Source organism: Neomonachus schauinslandi, chromosome 3 (genome assembly GCF_002201575.2).
Source record: "Neomonachus schauinslandi chromosome 3, ASM220157v2, whole genome shotgun sequence".
Lineage (NCBI taxonomy): Eukaryota > Metazoa > Chordata > Mammalia > Carnivora > Phocidae > Neomonachus > Neomonachus schauinslandi.
In genome coordinates this window covers 100,064,740-100,091,413 of record NC_058405.1, presented here as the reverse complement: position 1 = coordinate 100,091,413, position 26,674 = coordinate 100,064,740, and the positions used below count along the sequence as shown (strand labels likewise).

The 26,674-nt window shown below is 36.2% G+C and overlaps 1 protein-coding gene and 1 pseudogene across 3 annotated transcripts in view; one reads left to right on the top strand and one right to left on the bottom strand.

Annotated features, from left to right (window-relative positions):
* The window catches only part of RAB3GAP1 (RAB3 GTPase activating protein catalytic subunit 1), a 116,828-nt gene that overhangs the window by 22,194 nt on the left and 67,960 nt on the right, over positions 1-26,674 (bottom strand). For 2 of the 3 annotated variants that reach the window (XM_044913595.1, XM_021695790.2), the window contains exons 10-18: positions 25,321-25,389; positions 23,701-23,774; positions 20,719-20,811; positions 20,094-20,263; positions 18,115-18,204; positions 16,193-16,365; positions 14,904-14,958; positions 14,298-14,657; positions 2,768-2,905 (exon numbers count right to left, since the gene is read on the bottom strand). In XM_044913595.1, the coding sequence (XP_044769530.1) occupies positions 2,768-2,905; positions 14,298-14,657; positions 14,904-14,958; positions 16,193-16,365; positions 18,115-18,204; positions 20,094-20,263; positions 20,719-20,811; positions 23,701-23,774; positions 25,321-25,389 (1,222 nt within the window). The remainder of the gene's footprint in view (positions 1-2,767; positions 2,906-14,297; positions 14,658-14,903; positions 14,959-16,192; positions 16,366-18,114; positions 18,205-20,093; positions 20,264-20,718; positions 20,812-23,700; positions 23,775-25,320; positions 25,390-26,674) is intronic. The other variant, XM_021695791.2, reaches the window with a different exon arrangement.
* On the top strand, positions 21,250-21,705 carry LOC110585638 (annotated as a pseudogene).

The following is a 26,674-nucleotide window of genomic DNA, read 5'->3' as shown; positions in this document are numbered from 1 at the left end:
CGATTTCCCCCGCTTCATTCTTCCCCTCCCGCTACCTTCTTCTTCTTCTTTTTTTTTTTTTTTCTTAACATATATTGCGTTATTTGTTTCAGAGGTACAGATCTGAGATTCAACAGTCTTGCAAAATTCACAGCGCTTACCAGAGCACATACCCTCCCCAGTGTCTATCACCCAGTCACCCCATCCTTCCCACCCCACCCCCCACTCCAGCAACCCTCAGTTTGTTTCCTGAGATTAAGAATTCCTCATATCAGTGAGATCATATGATACTTGTCTTTCTCTGTTTGACTTATTTCACTCAACATAATACCCTCCAGTTCCATCCACGTCGTTGCAAATGGCAAGATCTCGTTCCTTTTGATGGCTGCATAATATTCCATTGTATATATATACCAGATCTTCTTTATCCATTCATCTGTTGATGGACATCTTGGCTCTTTCCACAGTTTGGCTATTGTGGACATTGCTGCTATAAACACATGATAAGTCAGTCTTAAATGTAAAGAGCAAAACTGCCCATTTCTCCTCATTGAGTTCACTGTCTCTCAGCTTCACGATCCCCATCAATTTAGGAAATCCCCCTGAGGGATGAGGACTCAGAGGAAGGTCCTTAACTGAGAGTCGTCAACATAACTTCTAAGGGCTATGGCATCATGGCAACCAAAAAATGCTGTGAAGTGCAGTGGATCAAGACTGCTGCATGACTCAGGATTCATGTACAAAGATCTGGTTACTAACCAGGCAACATCACACCTGCACAAAAACATCTTAGGAACTAGAGATAGACCTTGAGAAAAGAGAACGAACTTAAAGAAAATAATACTCAACTCCTGCACTACAGAAGTTAAAAAAAAAAAAAAACAACTTTTCACCCAAAAATTCGTCATCTGTCTGGCCTTACTGTAGCAGGCTGAACATACAGCTACCAGGAGAGAGTCAAGCCTCACTTCAGCTATGGCTTATCTTCTTTCTACTGTTAAGGTATGTACTCCAAGGACATACTTGAGAATAGGCTCTGTCCTATTGCGAGGTGTAGGTACCTCAGGTACATATCACCATTCATCCAAAGCTCTGCAGACTCTCCTAAGGGCCCCTAATACCAAGTCACCCCTATATAAAAAGGTAAAGGCAACCATGTCTATTTTAGAATGACTACGTTTCCTTAAATATATTAACTGATTCCCACATAGAGACAGATGTGTAAGTTGGCTATATGAAATACAATCTTTTTATTGAAACCATGTTTTAAGAGATTTGTAGGTACTCAAGGTAGTCTAAAACAGTCTAATGAACCCAATCTTGCTGAGGTACAGTGTTGGAATTATACAGAACTTTCCTGTGAGGAGCCAATATGTTTCTTCTATAAGGACAACTTTTACACTTCCAATTTGGAATTTCGTCTGGTAAGTGCCTCTGCTAGGAAGCTGTAGCAGGTAAAGGACAGATACATATGAAGGCAGCTAGAAGTCAGGTACAAAAATAGCTGCTGCACACTCCTACTATGCACATACACCTTTTTCTACCTTTTTGATTTAGCACATGTCCTGAGAGTCAACTGTCTTCTCTTTATCCACTATACCAACTATTTGTCTTAAAACAATTATGTCTTTCTTTCTTGTCTCATGGCAGAACAAAATGCACAGATTTTCCATATCTTTTTAGTCTCTAAGAAAAACACATACCTCTCAAGAGGTTTCCTGAATTTTTTTTTTCCTTTTGGTAAAGATGGGGTAAACAAGCAGAGAATAAAAGCATTCCCTTTTACTGTCACTAAAATCTGCTAACAGGGAAGATAAAAGTGACATAGGTTTTCATAGGCTATTCATATTGAAAAAAAAATCAATCTCGGGCTGGCATACGGCATGAAAGCAGCACTGATTGGAGGCTATGGAATGGGGAGATGGAGGCCATCACAGGTAGCAGCATGTCAAGGAGGAAAATCTGGGCACGGGAGACAGTTCAGAGTATCAGCAGGAGGCACAAGGAAGGCCTATGGCCCACTAGACTACCCACTTGGTTGTTTTGGTGCTGTTGTTGTTGTTTTTAATACACATGGCTTCACCTCGGCTTTCAAAAATAAGTAATTCAAAAACAAAAGACCTTTCTTCATCCCTGGGCTTTTAAGCTAATAAGCTAAATGTCACCATTCTCTGAATCCTCTATGTTCTAATATAAGCCTATATCTAAGCTTAAAATATTCTTCTCCAGGTAGCAAATGCCTACTGATCCTAAATGGTGACTCTTCTGAGAAACCTTCCAAAGTCAGTCACCTTTTTGACATTGCCTTCGTAAGTGAAGGCATCACCTAATTATTTACATATCTCCCTCCACAACTTCAATAGACTATAACTGAGGATAAACATTGTATTTCCTACTTATCTAATAACAGTACAAGTCATAAAGTAGGCAATCAAAAAGTTTGTTGAATGAAGCAGCCTATGTTAAATCCCAAGGGTTTCCTAAAAGCCATGCATTAAATTGGCTAAACACACACAAAGGAGAAAAACATCCCAATGCACATAAAGAAACGATTCAATTCTCAACTTTCGACTACTATTCAAAGATTGTTCTTTTCTTTTTTTAAATTTAAGAAGCAAGTCTGGCTACAACATTTAGGAGATAAATGTAGGTTGTTGTAACTACTAAGAAATCAAAACGTTTAATAAAAAAGACATTCAGGCCTTCACACCACTTTAGAGAGTGACTTTCACAGCTTCATCTCAGAATAGCTCAAAATAGACTCCCAAGCTCTGACAGTGTGACCCACCTTAAAAGATTCCATATCTGAAAGCAGACAGGCACTCTGCATGCGTGCTCGGAGGTGAGCCCCTTCTGCTGATGTACCTAATTTAGCTAGAACCTCCGACTGCTCTTCTAGCAGATCTTCTGTCATAGGCGCTGGTTCCTGTGAAGCACAAAAGGACAAAGCTCATGAACAGCTTTTTTTAGAAAAAGCAAAACTATAAAAACAGAATAAAGACAATTATATCAGCTCTAGCAGTCACAATATCTGTATTTAAAAGAATTTAAGAGAAATTCACAAGTTTTTTGGAACCTACATAAAAAATTAACAAATTAATAATAAATATGACTTTCAGGGCCCCCCCCCCCACAACAAATAAGATTATCATGTTTCCCTTGACAAGGATTAATAAAAGAGGAATTTGGGTGCACCGAACATTTTCCTGCCTCTTAATGATAAGAAGTGAAGTTCTAATGATATGTTTATATATGCCACCGTTAGTTACAACCAGGTTTTTATTGTAACTCCTAAGAGAAAAAAAAATGATAAATATGAAAATTAAAATAAAGGCAAATTAATTGAATCCCAACTAAAAGACCCCAAATAACTAAGTTTTATGTTGGAAAAGCTGCTTTGAGTTTAGGTTCCAAAGATATTCTAATTACTAATTCCCGTAAGAAGTCTTTGGATTTTTGTTTTGAGAATCAGGGACATTATAGATTCTAATGGTAACCCCAAATAAAAAAGAAGCTAAGGCAAATCTAAAGGAATACATAACTACAGAATCATTATGAACATTCCAAGCTGTTCAAAGGGTCTTAGGAAAGTTCTCTAAGAATTGATTCCATTAGATTTTATATCTGAAATACGAAGCACTCAACAATCCAGAGACTAACCAAACAAAGCTTGCCTGCTTCATTCTTAAAGCCAAAAAAAACATGGACTTTTCTATTCCTAGATAATAAGATAAAGCACAAGAGAAATAATTTTTTAGAGCATCTTGCCAATAAATACATTCCTTCTAGATTTCAACAGCTTACTATAAAGCAGGTTTTATAGCCTCAGCACTACTGACATTTAGACTGGGTAATTCTTCGTGGTGGGCCTGTCCTATGCATTGTAGGATGTTTAGCAACATCTATGGCCTCTACCTATTAGATGCCGATAGCACCACTCCACCTCATGATAATCAAAAGTGTTTCCAGACATTACCAAATATCCCTGGGGGGCAAAAATCACTCCCGAGTTGAGAACCACTGCCGTAAAGATAAATAATTTTCACAAATATCTGTCAAAAATAAAGTAGGAGCATGGTAAAGCTATGGCATTCAAAACAGAGCAACAAACAAAAGAAAATAACTCTTCTTCTATCATCCTCATTTTTGAAGCAAACCTAAATGAGGCACTTTCACATACTGCTGAAGAGAACATAATGTATAAGCTTTTCTAGATGACAATCTGGGAATCAATACATGGCATTAATGATGATGCCCTCTGACCCAATAATCCACTTCTAGAAATAGCACTATAGCATTACTTAGAATAGTGTGAGAACCGGAAAGAATCTCAATGTACAATAGGAAAATTGTTTGATATAGGAAAAATGGAAAGAAACTGCTCTAACAGTGATTATCTGTGGATTATGGAATTATGAATTTTTGTTTTCTTTTCTGTACAATGAACATGCATCACTTTTAAAGTCTCACACCGATACTCAGGGCTGAATAATAATAGGTAAGGCAATATGACACAGTGGTTAAGAGCTTGGGCTCTAGAAAAAACGTGCCTATGTTTGAATCCCAGCTCTATGACCTTGGATAATCACTTAAGCTTTCTGTGACTCTTTCTTGTGAAGAAAAAATCCTGGCACATACTCAGTTAATGCTAGCAATTAGAGACAAAATAGTTAGGTTTTAATTATAACCTCCCACTGATATCAAAATACCACAAATTAAAAAAATAATATGAACCCCCAATGAAGCAGTACTCAAGAGCAGAAGCCTTCAGTCTTTTCATTAGGAAGGAGCTACTTTTCATTGTCCTACAGCCCTGAAATCTCAGGATGGCAAGAAAGGAACAAGATGTTGAAAAGATACTGATAACCCTCCCACCTGGAAATCTCAGGCCAACTATAAGTAAAGAAGAACATGATTAAGAGGAACATAAACAGCAAGTAGCCCAAGGACCATACGCTTTCATATCTACCACTTCTAAATATGCTCAAAGCTTTCTCATATACATGATCTCATGTGATCATTGAGAGGAGGCCAGAGCATTTTACAACTGGTGAAACTGAGGTACAGAGATAAGTGACCTACCCAAAATCAAGTGGCAAAACTACAAAGTGTCAAACTGAAGGCAGAATCTCAGACATCTATCTGATGCTGCTTTGAGAACTACTAGTTTGGTTCAATCCACTAGTTAAGGACTCTTGCTCCAAGAGAGTCTCCACAGGTTTCTCTTCTAGCCCTGGCTCCTCTTCAAGCTTTTCCTAGCCATAAATTTTAGGTTGAACTAAGTCTACATGAAAGAAATATTAAAGTGTGCTTGAATTCTTATGAAGCAAGGATCTATATAAAGTCTTATTTGTGTGTGTGTGAAGTGGGCAATTGATTAATGGCACATTTTAAGCTAACTTCTAAAGTGTGAAATTTTAAGTGTCTCAACTGAGATCATTTTGAATTCCAACCATTTTATGTAAGTACATATACAATGATTATAATTCAAGTGAGATTAACTTTTAAGTAAGACAGTAAAATAGACTAAAAATCTGCCCTGATTTGCCTAAATGTAAGATATAAAAATGAATTTTTAAATACACAGAATGCATATTGAGAAAAAAATAAGTTTAAATTATTCCAGATTTATATAATAAATCTGAATGTAGAAAATGAAGCATCTAAAATGAATGAGGGGGGTATAGCCTTTTGAAAAGAAATAATGCTTGAGCTTCCAGAATAACTTTTTTGGACTCTTCATTAACCCAATCAAACCAAGACAACATAATGTAACTAGCTCATTAAAAATAAGGAATACTGTTAATTAAAATTTGGAAAGGGAAAAGATGTAATAAATTAACCTTTGCTGGATATTTACATGCCAAATGCTTTTAAATATACATGGTTTAATCCTTAACAACCGAGAGTAATACAAACTATTCTTGGCTTTTAAAGGATTTAATATTTGATTATTAAACAAATAAATAGATAGGGTTTTCAAACTGGAGATATGTTAGAACAGAAATACTTTCCTTTTCTTCCTGTCAATCACTGATCATAGAACCACTTAACTTTTTTAACCGCTTTTGTGAAGTATAATCGACATATAATAATTTAAAAGGAACATCTGATGAGTATACATCCATGAAACAATCACCAAAATCGAGATAATGAATATATCCATCACTCCTCAAAGTTTCCTTATGATCATTTTTGGAATGTCCATCAAAAAATGAATGGACAGGGCGCCTGGGTGGCTCAGATGGTTAAGCGTCTGCCTTCGGCTCAGGTCATGATCTCAGGGTCCTGGGATCGAGTCCCGCATCGGGCTCCCTGCTCCTTGGGAGCCTGCTTCTCCCTCTGCCTTTCTCTCTCGCTCTCTCATGAATAAAAAAAAAAAAAAAATCTTTAAAAAAAAAAAGATGAATGGACAAACAAACTGGTATATCCATGCAATGGAACACTAGAACTAAGCAATAAAAATGAATGAACTATTGATAGACACAACAGTATGTATGAATCTCAAAATAATTATGCTCAAAGAATTCCTACACACACAAAAATAAAAATGAGTAAAACTTTACACAAAATTCTAAAAAATGCAAACCAACCTATTATTTTTATTAGAGAGCAAAACAAGGCTCAGAAAGAAAACACAGCTTGTACTGGCAATACTGTTAATAAGTGGTAGTGCCAGAATATAAATCTAGTTCTGGTAGTTTCCAAAACCAAGGTCTATACCACAAGACCTCAATGCCAACTGCATGCTCCAAGACAAAATTAGATTAACTATACACTCGGTTCTTAGTATTAGAATATTCTGTCCTAATATTAAAATTTAATAATGAAATACCTAAAAAATATAATTTACTTTTAAAAGGATATAATGAACAAAAAGCATAAGGCCTGTCAAACAAAAAAACTAACCTTATAAATAATAGCCACCTGCCAACAGTATAAACATGGAACAGAATCAATGCTTAAAATTATCAAGCAAACATCCCAATATCCAACTGTATAAATATTAAAATTAATCAACCCATTTCAAAATATAAAAACTGCTTACAAACTTTTAAGTAAATCCTTGCACCTTGAGAAGCAATACTAGCCACTTATGTCTTATAAGAAAAAGTCCTCAGAAGAATAATAGCTAAAAACTGAGTGCTTATTGTGAACTAGACACTGTATTCACTCATCATGTGCTATTTCACTTAAAATTCACAATTAGCTTAATGATAACCTCAATATGCAGAAAAGCATTTGATAAAATATAACACCTGTTCATGATAAAAACTCTCAAAAACCCAGAATAGAAGAGAATTTCCTTAATATGATAAATGATATCAACATCAGATATGCTCAATGATTATTATATGCTTTCCTCCTGAAATTGAGAGCAAGAGCAGGTATCCATACACTAATCAACACTGTACTGGTGGTCCAGTACAATAAAGTATGAAAAAGAATGAAAAAGTATAAAGGTTAGAAAATCAAAATTCAAATTGTCTGTATTAACAGATAACATGACTGTGTATACAGAAAACTCCAAATAATCTACAAACTGCTAGAAATAATAAGTGAATGTACTAAGATTGCTAAATCCAAAGTCCATATAAAAAAATCAACTGTTTCTATGTATCAGGGAAAAGAAATTTCAATGGAATTTTTAAAATGCCATTTGTAACATTTAAGAAATTATAAAAACTATGAATTAAATCTAATAAAAGATATGCAAAACCTCTACATTGAAAACTATAAAACACTGGTAAGGGAAAATAAAAGAAATCTTAAATAAAATGAAAGGTATTTCACGGTCATGGGACTCGAAATTGTTAAGATGTCAATTCTCCTTAAATTAATTTATAAATTCAATGCAATATGGATTAAAAACCCAGCAGGATTATTTTATATGTGGAAAATGACCAGCTAATTCTAAAATTTACATAAAAATGCAATGAACACCCAAGATAATCTTGAAGAACAAAGTTAGATTTATACTACAAGACAGCAAGACTGTAAGTTGTAGTAATATAGTATCTTACTGGTACAAGGATAGACAAAGAGACTAAAGGACAGAATAAATAGTCTAGAAATAGACGAACACTTATTCGATCATATGATTTACAACAAAGACACCACTGCCATTGTGTGGGAAAAAGCAGTTCCTCTGAATAATGGTGTTAGAACATAATTATATGTCCTTACAGAGAAAAGACAATCTTTTCCTCATACCAAACCCAGTCAATTTGAGGTGGGTCACAGACATAAATGCAGTAAGTAAAACAATGAAGCTTCCAGAAGAAAACATAAGAGACTACACTGGGGCAGAAAAAGATTTTTTCTTTTTAAAGATTTTATTTATTTATTTGACAGAGAGACACAGCGAGAGAGGGAACACAAACAGGGGGAGTGGGGGAGGGAGAAGCAGGCTTCCCGCGGAGCAGGGAGCCCGATGCAGGGCTTGATCCCAGGACCCTGGGATCATGACCTGAGCCGAAGGCAGACGCTTAACGACTGAGCCACCCAGGCGCCCCAGAAAAAGATTTCTTAAAAGGGAGACAAAGCACTATCCATAAAAGAAAAACACTGACCGCTCAGACTTTATTAAAATTAAGAATGCCTATTCAACAAAAGGTATCATTAAGAAAGTGAACAGACAAGCTATCGATTGGAGAAATTATCTATAATACATATAACTGACTGAAAACTCATATCCAGAATACATGAAGAAACCTGCAAAGCAGTAAGAAAAAAAAAAAACTAACTTTTTAAAACAGGCAAAGGCTCCGAATAGGTACTTCACCAAGAAGATATCCAAATGGACAATATATAAAATACAATATATGAAAATGTGTTCAGTAGCATTACTCACCAAGGAAATGTAAAAACACGAGATACTACTACATACCCACCAAAAAGCCACAAATTTAAATGACTGAAATAATCAAGCACGCAGAGAAGACTCAATATAGCAGACTTAAGACTGCTATCCTTTGAAAGGCCTGTTTGCAAAGTTGACCCTTTGCTGGCATCTAGAAACTTGGATTTTGACAGGGTCTCCACTGTACTCAGAACTGATAAAAATGGCACACTGTGCCTAAATTATTTGTGCAAATGATATGGTTTATGCTGAACACCTGCTTTCCTTCTAGGAATCTGGAATTATGGTATGGAATTATGGTATGTGCTAGGCGGAGGGTGCCAATATGAACAGACCCCCAGTAAAAACCGGACCCTCTAAAAAGTCCCTCTGGTAGAAAACATTTCACATGTGATCACAATTCATTGCTGGAGTGAGAATTAGGCATATCCTGTGTGGCCACACTAGGAGAGGACTCTTGGAAGCCTGTGTCTGATATCCTCCAAACTTTGTCCCATGGTTTTTAAAAATGAAAAAACTCACCAAGCAGTATACTTAAGATTTGTGCACTTTATATATAGTTTATAAACCAATGAATAAGCAAATGTCTTTTAAATGACAGGAGAAAACATGTGCAATATATATAATAAAGGATCTATATCTAAAATATGAAGGATGAATAAAAATCAGTAAGAACAGGTCAGCAACCTAAAGGAAAAATGACAGGCAAGTCAAAGGAAAAGATAGCCAATAAACATACTAAATGATGCTTAATTTCATCAAAAATCAGGGAAAACAATCTAAAACATTGAGATACTACTTTTGTCCATCATATTGGTAAAAATTTATATGACTGGTAATGTTGTTTATAAAAAAATTAAATAAAATATGAATATAAGTTCCATGAGTACAAGAACCTTACTGTCTACTTTACTGCTAAATCCCCAAGTTCTAGAACAGTGGTTGGCATATATTAGGCACTCAATACAGATTTGTGCCAGGAAGGAATTGAGAAAGGGGAGTAAAGAATTTAAAAAAAAATAGTATTCCCTTATTCCTATATATGCACCAGTGACCAGAGTATTAAAAAAAGGTACAGCCTTTTTGAACAGCCATTTTGTAATTTGTGTATCTGCTTATCTAGCAAATCCATTTATTTCTTTCCTTAAGAAACATTAAAATGTGGGGGCACCTGGTGGCTCAGTCGATTAAGCATTTGCCTTTGGCACAGGTCATGATCCCAGAGTCCTGGGATGGAGCCCCACATCGGGCTCTCTGCTCAGCGGGGAGTCTGTTCTCCCTCTCATTTTCCCTCTGTGCTCTCCCTCTCTCTCTCTCTCAAATAAAATCTTAAAAAAAAAAAATTAAAATGTGAACACACAATATGTGAAAAACTGCAAGAATGTGTACTGTAGCACTATTATAGCAAAAACTAGCATGTAACATATACTGTGCATTAAAAGGGGAATGGTTAAATAAACTATGTCTCCTCTCTGCCATGGAATATTACACAGCAATTAAAAAGGAATAAAGTAGACCTACATGTAATGGCATGGAAAGATCTCCAAGACATACTAGGTTAAGGGGCGCCTGGGTGGCTCAGTCGTTAAGCATCTGCTTTCGGCTCAGGTCATGATCCCAGGGTCCTGGGATCAAGCCCCACATCGGGCCCCCTGCTCCACAGGAAGCCTGCTTCTCCCTCTCCCACTCCCCCTGCTTGTGTTCCTGCTCCTGCTCTCTCTCTGTCAAATAAATAAAATCTTTAAAAAAAAAAAAGACATACTAGGTTAAACAAAAAGTTGTACACCAATGCACACATTTAAAAACAAACAAAAAAGGGGTGCCTGGGTGGCACAGTCAGTTGAGCTTCCGACTCTTGGTTTCAGCTCGGTCGTGATCTCAGGGTTGTAAGATTGAGCTGAGCGCTGAGAGTCTGCTTTTTCCCTCTCCCTCTTCCTCTGCCCCTCCCCACCTCTCTCTCTCTCTAAAATAAATAAATTAAAATCTTAAAAAGACAAAAAACCAAAACCAAAAGTCCACTAAACTATGTATCTTATGTATACACATATATGTACATCAATATATAGGAACAGGTATAAGAAATGATAACCCAAACCAGTAACAGTGGTTACTTCTAGAGATGTAAGTTAAACTAGTGGGTAGTGGTTTTTATTTTTTCTAGATTGAGTTTTTCACAATAAAATGTATTCACATACTTAGGCAAAAACAACCCAACAAAACTATTGTTCTTCCTTAGGTGTTGAGTTGTTGCTGTTCTACTTCCTAATGGTGTAAAGTGGCTTTGAACTGTATTTTTGAACAGACAAAACTAATAATTTTACTTTTGCTCTTTCTCTATTTTTGGATTTTTTTTTTTTTAAGATTTTTATTTATTATTTGAAGAGAGACAGAGATAGCGAGAGAGGGGAGGAGAGGGAGAAGCAGGCTCCCCGAGGAGCAGGGAACCTGATGACAAGGGGCTCAATCTCAGGACCCTGGGATCATGACCTGAGCCAAAGGCAGACATTTAACCGAATGAGCCACCCAGGCACCCCTAGGCTGATTATTATTATTATTATTATTTTTAAGATTTTATTTATTTGACAGAGAGAGACACAGCGAGAGAGGGAACACAAGCAGAGGGGGTGGGAGAAGGAGAAGCAGGCTTCCCGCAGAGCAGGGAGCCCGATGTGGGGCTCGATCCCAGGACCCTGGGATCATGACCCGAGCTGAAGGCAGACGCTTAACGACTGAGCCACCCAGGTGCCCCAGGCTGATTATTTTTAAGAAACAACAGACACACGGAAAACCAAGTAGAAGATACCATTTTGTAAGAGGCGTTTACATACTATTTTTAAAAATATTTCTTTTTCTTTTTTTTCTTTCTTTTCTTTCTTCCTTATTTTAAAGAGAGAGAGAGAGCACACAGAGGGGAGAACAGAGGAGGAGGGAGAAAGTCTTAAGCAGACTCTGTGCTCAGTGGTGGAGCCCGATACAAGGCTCCATCTCAGGAGCCTGAGATCAGGGCCCTGAAATCAGGACCTGAGCTGAAACCAAGAGTCGGATACTTAATCTCCATTTTTTTTTTTTAATTTTATTATGTTATGTTAGTCACCATACAATACATCATTAGTTTTTGATGTAGTGATTGTTTTCGTATAACACCCAGTGCTCCATGCAGTACCTGCCCTCCTTAATAACCATCACCGGGCTAACCAATCCCCCCTCCCCCCTCCCCTCTAAAACCCTGTTTGTTTCTCAGAGTCCACAGTCCCTCATGGTTCATCTCTCCCTCCGATTTCCCTCCCGTCATTTTTCCCTTCCTTCTCCTAGTGTCCTCCATGCTACTCTTTATGTTCCACAAATAAGTGAAACCATATGATAATTGACTTTCTCTGCTTGACTTATTTCACTTAGCATAATCTCCTTCAGTCCCATCCATGTTGATGTAAAAGTTGGGTATTCATCCTTTCTGATGGCTGAATAATATTCCATTGTATATATGGACCACATCTTCTTTATCCATTCGTCTGTTGAAGGGCATCTCGGCTCTTTCCACAGTTTGGCTATTGCGGACATTGCTGCTATGAACATTGGGGTACATATGGCCCTTCTTTTCACTACATCTGTGTCTTTGGGGTAAATACCCAGGAGTGCAATTGCTGGGTCATAGGGTAGCTCTATTTTTAAATTTTTGAGGAACCTCTACACTGTTTTCCAAAGTGGCTGTACCAACTTGCATTCCCACCAACAGTGTAAGAGGGTTCCCCTTTCTCCACAACCTCTCCAACATTTGTTGTTTCTTTCCCTGTCCATTTGTGCCATTCTAACTGGTGTAAGGTGGTATCTCAATGTGGTTTTGATTTGAATTTCCCTGATGGCTAATGATGATGAACATTTTTTCATGTGTCTGTTAGCCATTTGTATGTCTTCTTCAGAGAAGTGTCTTTTCATATCTTCTGCCCACTTTTTGACTTGATTATTTGTTTTTTGGGTGTTGAGTTGGAGAAGTTCTTTACAGATCTTGGATACCAGCCCTTTATCTGTAGTGTCATTTGCAAATATCTTCTCCCATTCTCTGGGTTGCCTCTTTGTTTTGTTGACTGTTTCCTTTGCTGTGCAAAAGTTTTTTATCTTGATAAAGTCCCAAAAGTTCATTTTTGCTTTTGTTTCACTAGCCTTTGGAGATGTATCTTGAAAGAAGTTCCTGTGGCCGATGTCACAGAGGTTACTGCCTATGTTCTCCTCTAGGATTTTGATGGATTCCTGTCTCACATTGAGGTCTTTCATCCACTTTGAGTTTATCTTTGTGAATGGTGTTAGAGAATGGTCGAGTTTCATTCTTCTGCATGTGGCTGTCCAATTTTCCCAGCACCATTTATTGAAGAGACTGTCTTTTTTCCATTGCGTGTTTTTTCCTGCTTTGTCAAAGATTATTTGACCACAGAGTTGAGGGTCCATATCTGGGTTCTCTATTCTGTTCCATTGGTCTGTATGTCTATTTTTGTGCCAGTACCATGCTGTCTTGGTGATCACAGCTTTGTAATATAGCTTGAAATCGGGCAACGTGATGCCCCCAGCTTTGGTTTTCTTTTTCAACATCTCCTTGGCGATTCGGGGTCTTTTCTGATTCCATACAAATTTTAGGATTGTTTGTTCCAGCACTTTGAAAAATGTCATTGGAATTTTGAACGGGATGGCATTGAAGGTATAGATTGCTCTGGGTAGCATAGACATTTTAACAATGTTTATTCTTCCGATCCATGAGCATGGAATATTTTTCCATCTTTTTGTGTCTTCTTCAATTTCTTTCATGAGCGTTTTGTAGTTCCTAGAGTATAGATCCTTTACCTCTTTGGTTAGGTTTATTCCGAGGTATCTTATGGTTTTTGGTGCTATTGTAAATGGAATCGTTTCTCTAATTTCTCTTTCTACAGTTGCGTTGTTAGTGTATAAGAAAGCAACTGATTTGGATTCTGTTTCTTAAACACCTGTGTACCTACCACTCATTTTAAGAAGTAACAGATCACCTTAACCATGATGAACTACTTATTTCCCTAACTTCAAAATATTTCTCAATTTCAGAAATGATAATACCTGAAAGCCCCAAAAGTTTATTTAGATTTGAAATCTTAGATCTTTGAACCCAGATTTGTTTAAAGAATTGCTCCTACCCAGGGCGCCTGGGTGGCTCAGTTGGTTAAGCAACTGCCTTCGGCTCAGGTCATGATCCTGGAGTCCCTGGATCGAGTCCCGCATCGGGCTCCCTGCTCGGCAGGGAGTCTGCTTCTCCCTCTGACCCTCCCCCCTCTCATGTGCTTGCTCTCTCTCATTCTCTCAAATAAATAAATAAAATCTTAAAAAAAAAAAAAAAAAAAGAATTGCTCCTACCCAAAGCAAACATTTCCTACTAGGATGAAGATATAAACAACAAAATAAAAATAAATAAAGCTTAAAGAGCCAGTCCGAATCCTACCTGGGTCACTGGAATGTAGAGAGGTTCTCCATTATGTAGCAGTGTGAGTTTTCCATGCTGATATAGTCGTCCCTCTGGTTTTAAGCTTGTCATCTCCTTAGGTCCTCCTTTCTTGCTACTCTCTTGTCCGTTTCCCTTAAATTCTTCAGTATCACTTAGGCATTCAAAAAATTCTTCTTCACTGTCACTCCAAGAATCCCAAGATTTTCCTACCTCTCCCTTTTCCTTATCCATATCTTTTAGATTATCTGGCCCCAGCTGGTCTCCAGCTCTTCCAGCATCCCCTGGATACATATCTGAAGTATTTGTCTTTCTCCCCTCATCACGGGCCTTCTTTCTTTCAATACAACAATTTAACATCTTAAGAAAACACAAATAACATTTATATTTAAGTTAGTTACAGTAAAATAAAAATCTATCCACTTCTTCAATATTTAATTTGCCTTTTCCACCCCTTCCCTGGACCCTATTGTGAATAACAGTGACTACAAGTAACCTACAGCAGCACAATGAGAATAGCCTATAATCCATTATTACATTTAGTATTAGAATAAACTCCAATTAAATTAAGACCATATTTAGATACTGTCGTTGGGAAATCTTTACCTGTAGTTTCTGATGTAGTAAACAACATCTTAGATCTGGGGGTCCACTTGCTAATCTATCAAATAAAGCAGTGGGAAAAGTTAGTTTTAGTAAAATGGCTTCAGGTATGCAAATTTCTTATGCTACCATAAATTTTAGCCATTTGATAAGAAATCAAAACTAGATTTCAACAGGTAAGATAACTGAGATGGAGCAAATAAAGACTGAAAAAAAAAAAAATCACAATTTATTTTATCCTCCTAGTCCACCAACAGCAAATATATTTTTCAAAGCATAGTAGCAAACTAGTAATAGTTCTCAGTTAATAGAAACTTAAAATGAAAAAATGTCTCTAAATCTATCCCAGGGAGTAGCTACCATACAGTATTTCACACCATACAAAACAGATTAGTTACATATTCAGTTCTCAATTACTATAGTGGATTCTCAATATAAAAAAAATACTGATTTCCACCTCTCTTTTGCCAAGAGGAGCCTAAACTGCCTCTAGTTCTAAACCACTAAGTTCCCAAGAATCAGCCAAGAGATAATCCAGCTAAGCAGAGACTGGCAAATGAAATAGAAGTAAATATTTTTGGCTCAATCACCAATTTATACTACTCATATCACAATTCTGCCTTAGTATATGTAGATAAGCAGTAACGTACACGATATTGAAATATATGGTAACTAAACTCTTCCACTTTATTAAGTGAAATGTCAACATATATTCCACAAAAAAATTACAGGTAATAGTGAGTATCTGAACTTATGAACTCTAAGAATGTTTTCTCTTCAACTATAAAAATTTATATTCACTCCAGAAGGCTTAGAAAATACACAAATGTATAAAGGACGAAATAAAAATATTATTTCACACCTGGGAAAAACTACTGTTAACATTTGGCTTTATTTCTTCCCAATTATATTTCTATAAATATAGATCAGCAAAACTGAAAGCACTTAGTATACAAAACACTGTATTCTACTTTACTACAAATACTACGATCATTTTCTATGTTATTAGAGATTCTTGAAAAAAAATAAAACTTGTAATAGATCCATAACTTTCCACTGTAGACATATATCATGATTTACACCATTCTTTTATGTTTAGTACTGAGGCTGCTTCACCTTTTTTCCCCTATGATAAATTTGCTACAATGAACACCTCTGAGTATAAATCATGTCCAGTTTCTTACCACTTTCTTAGGGCGGATTTCCTAGAAGAGGAGAATTAATGGGCCAAAAGACTAATTAGGCTAACAAACAAAAAACCTACATATACAAACGAAAATTCAAATTCTTACCCTGGAATCAGAAAGTTGTTTTCCCATCTGAAACGCATTTCAAGAACAAATTCCTGCCAGAGATGTGCCACTCCTTTTAATCCTCCATGGTAGAAATTGATCATACAAAGACACAAAGCCAATTTGTATGTTAAACTGTCAGATGGTGCAGATTTGAACTGATTGTAGAGATTCTGAATTTAACAAAATAGAAACAAAGCAAAACTTGTTAACAACATATTTGCAGGTATAATCAAAAACTGTGTGGGGAGAGATTTTAATACTAAAATTAACCTATCCTACCAAACTACCTTTTATCAAATACTTAATACATTACTGCCTAAATTGTTCTTAGGCAGTCCCATGTTTTCAAAATTTCTGCAAGGATTGAAAGACTGATGCTACAGTTTAGAAAAGCTAAAGTCACAACTTTCAATTTCCTCTGTGGAACCTTCAAGATGTATTCCAAATATGTTGTTTTTAAAATCTTTTTTTTTTTTTTAAGATTATATTTATTTATTTGAGAAAGAGAACACGAGACAGAGCGTGTGTGTGCAGAACATGAATGCGGGGGAGGGGGCCGGCAGAAGGAGAGGGAGAAGCAGACTCCCCGCTAAGCAGGGAGACGGATGTGGGGCTCCATCCCAGAACCCCAGGATCATGACCTGAGCCAACAGCAGACATTTAACCAACTGAGCCACCCAACAGCCCCTTAAAAATCTTTTAATTATAGGGCGCCTGGGTGGCTCAGTTGGTTAAGCGACTGCCTTCGGCTCAGGTCATGATCCTGGAGTCCCGGGATCGAGTCCCGCATCGGGCTCCCTGCTCGGCAGGGAGTCTGCTTCTCCCTCTGACCCTCCTCCCTCTCATGCTCTCTGTCTCTCATTCTCTCTCTCTCAAATAAATAAATAAATAAAATCTTAAAAAAAAAATCTTTTAATTATAAATGAGTATAGATTTATTATCAAAATCAGAAACATAAAATCAGAACTGTATAAACCGAAAATATAAAGCCTCTGCTTTTCCTCATTTCATGAAATCTACTTCCCAAAAATAACTACTGAAAATAGTTTATCTCTATGCCTGTCATTTAAACATCTCATTTCTCAATTTATTAAAGACCTGGATAAGGAACACATGAAAATTTTTCTTCATTTTACACATTTTACTTCATTAAAGTGTTCCACTCACTGTCTGGTTTTGAAATGCAGAGAAGAATCAATGGCAAAACATCAATTTGATAATTTTATAAAAAGTCTAAAATGAGGGAAATCCTACAATCATGCACAATATACCTATTTTTTCACTGTTTCCAGAAAAGTTCTTGCTACCCAAAATACATATGTATGGTCAATGTATCATAATCTGAGTGGAGGCCATGATCTCTACTCAAGCTTTCCTAAGGTGATTTTTAAAATTAAAAGATCCTTGGGGTGCCTGGGGTGGCTCAGTCGGTCAAGTGGCCAACTCTTTTTTTTTGAGAGAGAGAGAGAAAGAGAGCATGAGCAGGGGGAAAGGACAGAGGCAGAGGGTGAAGCAGGCTCCCCGCTGAGCAGGTAGCCCAATGTGGGGCTTGATCCCAGGACTCAGGGATCATGACCTGAGCCAAAGGCAGATGCTTAACCGACTGAGCCACCCAGGCGCCCCAAAGTGGCCAATTCTTGATTTCCACACAGGTCATGACCTGGGATAGAGCTCTGCCTCAGGCTCTGTGTTCAGCAGGGAGTCTGCCTGAGGATTCTCTCTCCCTCTCCCTCTGCCCCCCGCACCTCCACCCTGGTCACATGAGTGTGAGCCCGCTCTCTCTCCCTCAAATAAATAAATAAATATTTTTAAAATAAAATTAAAAAATAAAAAGATCCTTATGCTACTAAACTAGCAATATAGCAACGCCTTAGAAACTCAATGCATTTTAAATATTTTAATATTAAATTCCAACTTACATAATCTTCACTCTCTGATACAGGATTATTGTTGTCTGTGGAAGAACTTCCATCTAATGGTTTCTCAGAAGCAGCATCAGGGAATAAGAACTTAGGGAGAAAAATAAAAATAACCACATTTCAACCAATTTCCTACTTTGTTGATATTCATAACTCATATAAACACTATTTTATTTTTTTATGGTTTTGCTATTAAAACAATGGAAATGTGCTTATTGTACTGGCCAGTGGGTTCTACATTATATCAAACATTTTCTCTTTTTCTTTAAAAATACACAGTGATAAGCCAATTTTAGAAATCAGAGATTTTTCTTAAAACCACCTGGTTGTGTAGACTAAACAATGAAAATCTCTTCACTATGATCCATGGTCATTAAATTTATAAAAAAGTATTAGACAAAACCTAAGAGAAAAAATGTAAATACGCACACATTCATGAGGCTCTATGAAGTTATACAGTCCACAGGTTTTCATATATGAAATATTAAGACTACGATATTTAAGATGATAACTTTACAAGATACCCCTAGAAAGTCGGAAGCAGTCTAAACCTGTAATGACCAGTTCATCTTTTTCCACGTGGTTTCTGTTTACGTGTATGTAGGAATGGTTAAAAAAAAAAAAAAAAATTCAGTGCATATGGTAACTAGAATAGAATCTCTAAGGATATATTGTTAAGAAGGGGCCTTTCCCAGGGCCACTGGGTGGCTCAGTCGGTTAAGCATCTAACTCTTGATCTTAGCCCAGGTCTTGATCTCAGGGTTGTGGGTTCAGGCCCTGCATTTGGCTCCCCAGCGTAGAGCTTCCTTAAAAAAAAAAAAAGAAGGGGCCTTTTCTGCAGAAATATATTTTCAGTCCTTTTATCACTGTTCTTCCCAAGCGTGTGTTGTACTGCTGACCTGTGATTCCTTTTACTATGCACACTATGCCACATATTACAGAACGTGCTCAGGAGACTTTTTCAAATTTAGAGGAACTACTCTGTACCAACCCCCACTACTAGGTACATTTGCAAACAATATCCTAATCTAAAACCACTGTGTAAGGTAAATATTACTGCCCACTTCTTTCAGATACACAAGCTGAAAATCTGGTTAAGAGTTTTATTCAGATTAATGCTGGGATGAGATTAACATCAAGTTTCCACGTCCAGTATTCTTTTCATTGCACTATTCAAAGGTTGTTCCCAAGATTGTCTTAATGCACAAATTGCCAGAAATATGACTATACCTACAATTATAGTAAGAACAGCTATCATTTTACCAGAGGCCTATTATATGCCAGGCAGTGTTAAGAGATGGTCCTTTCATCCTCCAAACAATCTAACAGGGTTTCATTAGCCTCATTTACAGATGACAAAACTGAAATTAAATGACTTACTCAAAATAATATAGTAAAATCAGGATTAACCCTGGTGTGTGTGGTTCCCAGGCTGGGCCTGTTCCACCACTCTATACCTAGGAGACATCTTAGCTCTTTCTAGTACTTACTATAAAGCTTTCCTTAGACTTTTGTGAAAGGAAGCTTTCAAAAATCCAGTTCTGATGTTGACCCTCTGCTTAAAATATTAACTACAAGATGAAGCCCGGTGTTTCAGGACTGTTCATCTGTTTCTAAAACCTTCTCTTCAAGATGCAACTCAAGTGCCCTTCTTTATGACACCTTCCCTGATTCCCACTGCCCAGATAAAGACAGAAACATCCTCTGCTGTGTTCTCACAGCCAAACTGCCAGACTTCTCCCATGCAACACGGTATTGTAACTACTGTTTACCTTCCTTCTTCCCATTAAACTAGCGGGAATTCTCTGAATGTGGAGACTTCGTTTTACTCATTTTATATTCCCAATCCAGTGCTTGCCACCTCGAAAGGACTGGTTTGATAATGAATAAATGAGTATACATACAGACATAGAAAGATACCATATTTAGTTACCAAGAAATGAGTATACATACAGACATAGAAAGATACATTTAGTTACCAAGAGAATAGTATTGAGGACATCATTATTCAGTGGTGACTCTTCTACACCTCTGTGTTTTCGTATTTTCTTCTTTGCACTGTGTACCATATTTGAAACTGATAATTTATGAATTGGAACCGGTGCTGGCTCTGTCAACTTTGACAAAGCATGAGTTATATCAGCAATTTCTATAAAAAGAATAGAAACGAACAGAAATTATATCACCAACCTTAGCAAGTTAAAGTGATGAATAAACTGTTGATTGTATAAAACATTTTAGTCACTATTTTCACTGGTATTATATGGTCTCAGAATTACAAAATTTTAAGACACATATTCAGCTTTATATGCGTCCATAATGACAAAGGTGTAACACAAATTATTTCTCTCCAGCAGTTTTAAAGAAACATCTAAAACCCTGCTTTTCAAAATATCTTACAGTTTTGGTAGAAAGAACTTATTAAATGTGCTTAATTTTTAAGCTCAGGGTAAAGCCCGGAGAGAAATGGTAGCAGTCTACTCCATCAAAACTTGTTTTTCCAACTTAATTCAAATGTGAAAATAGATGAAAAGTTACTAGAAAAATGCCAAAGAAAAAGGGTTAGATGTCTGAAAGTAACTTAAAAAAAGGAAAGTAGGTCACCTCTCCCTTCTTCCTCAAATGTGGATCGTCCAAGAATTTCATCAGTTGACTCCTTTCGACGGCAAATTTTAAAGAATTCAGTGACAAAATCACCTACATAGAAAAAATGTTACTCATATTTGACACTTAACTAAAAGAAATCAGCCCTACAAATTAAAGTACATGTCTTTTCACAAAAGCTGTAAGAAAGATTTGGTAGAAAAAGAAACCATTCAGTTTTTCCACCCAAGACAAAAATTAATCCTGTTTCATAGATAGCCTTGTTCTTCCCTTCTCTCCATGTCACAAGATATTAAAAAAGTTTTTCCTTAGAATCCCTTCTAGAATGAAAGGAAAAGTAACTGTACCTAGTAATATTAATCACTTACTATGTGCCTGAAGAAGACAAATAATTATCTGTTCTCAATGAATTGTAGAAGTAACAAGAATATTACTATATGCACAAAATGCCACCTTAACTGCCACCCTTCTAGAATTATGGGTTCATTAAAAAAATTAAAATTAAAAAGAACTTCTGGTCCTTTCATGAAGATGGTACCAAAGGTCAAGAAGGAAGCCCCTGCCCCTCCCAAAGACGAAGCTGAAGCAAAAGCTTTGAAGGCCATGAAAGCGGTGCTGAAAGGCGTCCACAGTCACACACAAAAAAAGAAGATCTGCATATTGCCTACGTTCCGATGATCCAAGACACTGCGTGTCCGAAGGCAGCCCAAATATCCTCAGAAGAGCGCCCCCAGGAGAAACAAGCTTGATCACTATGCCATCATCAAGTTCCCCCTGACTACTGAGTCAGCCATGAAGACAACAACACACTTGTGTTCATTGTGGATGTCAAGGCCAACAAGCACCAGATCAAACAGGCTGTGAAGAAGCTCTACGACATTGAGGTGGCCAAGGTCAATACCTTGTCAAGCCTGATGGAGAGAAGGCATTTGTTTGACTGGCTCCTATGATGCTTTGGATGTTGCCAACAAAATTGGGATCATCTAAACTGAGTCCAGCTGGCTAAATCTAATTTTTTTCACCACAAAAACAAAAACAAACAAAAAACCTGAAGATATGTTTCTAGAGGATTAAGAAATCATGTAGCATAAAGTTATTTTAGCTTCAGCTGCATTATTAATGGTACACTTCCTGTCATTATTATAAGGGGAAAAGGTTTGATATCTTCTGAAGACCTGCAATGAGACATTTGTACAAAAAAATTAAAGTTTAACAGGAATTAAAGTTTAACTAATCATCAGTACTAAAACTACCAGACAATACAAGATATTAAATTCATCAACTAGTCTGAATAAATCTAGAACACTTTCTGGACTTCTTTAGAAAAGTAAGATAATCCTATAATTCAATCATATAAACTATATGACTCTAGTTAATTATATGACTACATAATCCTTTAATCTCATCATATAAACACATAAAGTCAAAGAGTAGGGTGGGATCATGGAACAATAACTTAAAATGAGAATACTTTAAATTCTAAGGTCCTCTACAATTACCACAGAAGTCAGTGGATGAGAAACAATAAGGAACTAGGAAACAATTTAGTAAATAAATTTAACGATTTAATAATCCAATGATTTAACAAGAGAAACTATTTATTGAGCATTTACTGTACAAAAGGCTATGTATTAAATGTGATACACAAACACACACATAATCTTATTTGATCCTCTCAATAACTCTATGCATATACTATTGTCTCTATTTTACTGAGACCTGAAGAAATTAACAAAACTTGTTCAAACTGGCAGACCTAGGATTTAGAATAAAAATTCTAAAACTCTTAATACCAACCCTCCACTATCTCCCTAATACCCCAAGACAAATTCACCAATGGCAGGAATTTTACCTTCTACATCTTTGTATTCACCATTATGTAGTTAGCAAAAATGGCAAGTGCTAATTAGCATTTAATGAATAGCATGTGATGAATTTTAAAGAACCCAAGAAAATAATATTTTAGAGAAATGCATCATTACTGTCATCAATAAATATTTAGTAACTCCATTAGCTGAATGGTAATATATCAGGTTATATGGAATAAAGGTGGTTTATATAAAAAAACAGAAATGAAATATCTTCATATGTACTAAATATGAGAGAAAAAGATGGAAAGACACATTGAGGAGATGGGTTCAGAAGACTTCATGAAAGAGACACATCTACAAAAATGATAAAAGAAAGAAATGCCAGATATGGGATACAATAATATTATCCCAAAGGCAAATTAACATTTTTTCAAGTATTTCTATTTATGATATTTCACTTGATCCTTTACACCTCTTTCCCTCTATCAGAAAATAGGTTTGCAGATGTGGTACAATCCTACAGAAGGGCTCGTTCTTCCCCTCACATACCACAGGTCCAGAGGATGGCAAAAGGCAGAAAGTGCTGCACTAACAAGAACGGAAGATGCAAACTGACAGAAGAAGGAAAAAAGGGAGTAACATAAAAGCCTTAGAAGAATAAAACTCAGATCATGAGTAAATATGTGAGAATTCTGAGATGTAGACTGCTTAAAGCTAAAAGACAAGAAAGAAATCCTGTAGGTGCCTGGGTGGTTCAGTCGTTAAGCATCTGCCTTGGGCTCAGGTCATGGTCCCAGGGTCCTGGGATCGAGTCCCATTGGGCTCCCTGCTCAGCGGGAAGCCTGCTTCTCCCTCTCCCACTCCCCCCTGTTTGTGTTCCCTCTCTCACTGTGTCTCTCTCTGTCAAATAAATAAATAAATTCTTTAAAAAAAATAAAAAATAAAAAAAAGAAAGAAATACTGCTAGTGCTATTCAAGACTTACTAGGACTCACTGCTGTTGACAAAGATTTTTTTAGTGGTATTAACCGAAAAGATCACAAATGTAAAAAAACAAAAATGTACCCTTTTGATAGATGAAATAAAGTATAAAGAATACATTCAGTCTTCCTAATCTGGAAGATGGGCAGATTGGTGGGGAAGGAACATAATTTCAGGAAAGGATGTCTTACCCAGCAAACACTGAGGATTTTCAGCTTTTCGAACTCGAACAGACCAATGGGGAGCCTGAATAGGATCCAAATCACTAAAATACAAAACAAAATAAACAAAGATCCTAATTATGACAATGTACAACTCATTAATTTATCAAAATGCAGCCTAATTAATTATATAAAAGGACAAGCAATCCATTTTGCCTCCCTTAAACTTACTGTTACTCAGATAAGGCCATTTGGGTAAGTTTAAAAAAAAAACCCAAAAAACCCAGAATTAAGAAATCAAAGTTTGTAGACAAAAAAGCAAAAAAGAAAAACCACAATCAAAACACACATATAAAAATTATTCTGAACAAGCAATGTACACAGATAATCTAATAAAACAATTAATTTTAGAAATAATAAAGAAATGATCTTGTTTTACAACACTAATAGTAAAAACAGAGACTACAAAAATTTGCACAAGCTCAAATGTGCCCTATTTCCTCAATTAAATAGATTATTACACATCCACTTAATGGATTATGCAGCAATTTTAAAAATAACAACACAGATCTTTATTTATGGGCATATAATATGTAAAGATACATACTAAATAAAGCAAATATATAAATTTAAACTTTAAAAATATACGCTCCCATAAAAATACTGACTCATTATGTTGTACATGTGAAACTAATATAATGTTACATGCCAATTACATCTCAATTTAAAAACAAAAAAGTATATACCCCAAAATGCTAACTGGCTATTTTTTAAGTAACAGGATTGCATGTAGTCCTTATTTTCTTCTTTATAGCCATCTAAATTATGTGATTAAGAAAGCTCATGTTACTTTTATCATCAACAAATACAACCTATTTATTTTCTGATTAAGAAAGCTCATGTTACTTTTATCATCAGCAAATACAACCCATTTATTTTAATTCAACAAAAAAGTGTCCTATTTCTCACTGTTCTGCATCATGCATGAGAGATACTAAAATCGTGTTCCTCTCTCTCCACATTCTTCCTAATGTTTGCTATAATTTTTGAGTTGTTTCCATTGCACAAGAGTATATGACTGGGAAGTTTCATTATTTTTGACATTTAATGTTCAAATATTACTCCCACACATTCTAATGACCATCACCTCTTCAAAGTATTTCATGAACTGCTTCTAACTAGCTAAGAAAAGTTCAACAGAATTATGCACTATATCCCTCTTGAAGACATCTTTGCTAAAACAAAGTAAGACTGAGGTTGTTCAGGGTAGGGGGGACGGGTTAAATAGGTGATAGAAATTAAGGAGTGCACTTGAGATAAGCACAGGGTCATGTATGGAAGTGTGGAATTACTACGTTGTACACTTAAAACTAATATAACACTATATGTTAACTAACTGGAATAAAAACAAAAACTTAAAAAAAGGGAGACCGTTCATTATCCCTGAACTAAAGATCACATCCCCAAGGTCAACAGCTTAAAATACATCTCTAATACATATCTAATCAGCCTAAAAAGCGACCTTTAAAAGTAAAAAATCAACCAACCTAATCAGAAACTGATAGAAAAAGAAAAGTTGCTAACCACTTGGCAGTTAATTTATTCTACTGAAATGTTTGAATCTCAATATACTACTCTTAACATACTTACGAATAAACATCATTATCCACAATGATACCTTCTGTCAGGTGAGGCCATGTAGTTGCTAAATGGAGTTCACTAAAATAAACAAAACATAAAATATATCCAAAAGCTTTAATATTGTATGTATATCCTCTGACTCAGCAATTCTACTTCTAGAAACGTATTCTAAGTAAATAACCAGAAATGTACATACAAGTATGTTAAAAGTGGTGCTATCTATAATATAGTAAAACAGGAGACGACTAGTTTATTAGCAAATGGAGCACACCCATATGAAGTTAATGTCTTGCAGACATTAAAAACACATACTATACCTAACAGCCCAAAAGTATAAATAACCCCAATATCTATCAGCTGATCAATGGAGAAATAAAATGTGGTATTAGCCATATAATGGCATATTCTACACCAATAAAAAGCAATGAAATACTGACCATGCTACAATACAGATGAACCTCAAAAACATTTTGCTAAATGAAAGAAGTCGGACACAAAAGGCCACATACTGGATAACACAATTCATATGCAACGTCCGGAACAGGCAAATCCATAAGGAAAGAAGGTAGATTAGTATTTGCCTAGAGCTGGAGGGCCTGGGGAGATCAATGGGATGACAGCTAAGAGGTGAAGGGTTTCTTTTTGGGATGATGAAAGTGTTGTGGAATTAGAAAGAGATGATGATAGCACAACTTTGGAAACACTAAAAACCACTGAATTTTATACTTTATACGGTGAATTTTATGGTACATGAATTATATCTCAATTTTGAAAAACTCATGTTATATATCAGAGGTTAGCAAACGTTTTCTACAAACGACCACACAGCAAATATTCTAGGCTTTTGGGACCATGTAGTCTCTGTTATATTCTTGGTTTTTTTCTTTTAAAACTCTAAAAATGTAAAAGAGATACAGAAACAGGCTACTGGCCAGATTTGGTCCAAGGTCATAGGTTCACTGACCTCTTAATATAAATTTTTTTTTTTTAAAGATTTTATTTATTTGAGAGAGAGCGAGCACATGAGAGGGGGGAGGGTCAGAGGGAGAAGCAGGCTCCCTGCTGAGCCGGGAGCCTGATGTGGGACTCGATCCTGGGACTCCAGGATCATGACCTGAGCCAAAGGCAGTCGCTTAACCAACTAAGCCACCCAGGCGCCCCAATATAGATAAATTTTAAGTTTTAAAAAGTTTGCATGTAAAATAAAGCAAGCAAGCCACAAAACATAGAAGATGACATATATTTATAAAATATACAAACATACCGAGTGAAGAAGAGTTATCATAGCAGGCCTGATACTTAGAAAAGGACAACCTGTGAGGTTCACCCTTGACTTGCCATCTGGGAACTTAGATTTTGGGGG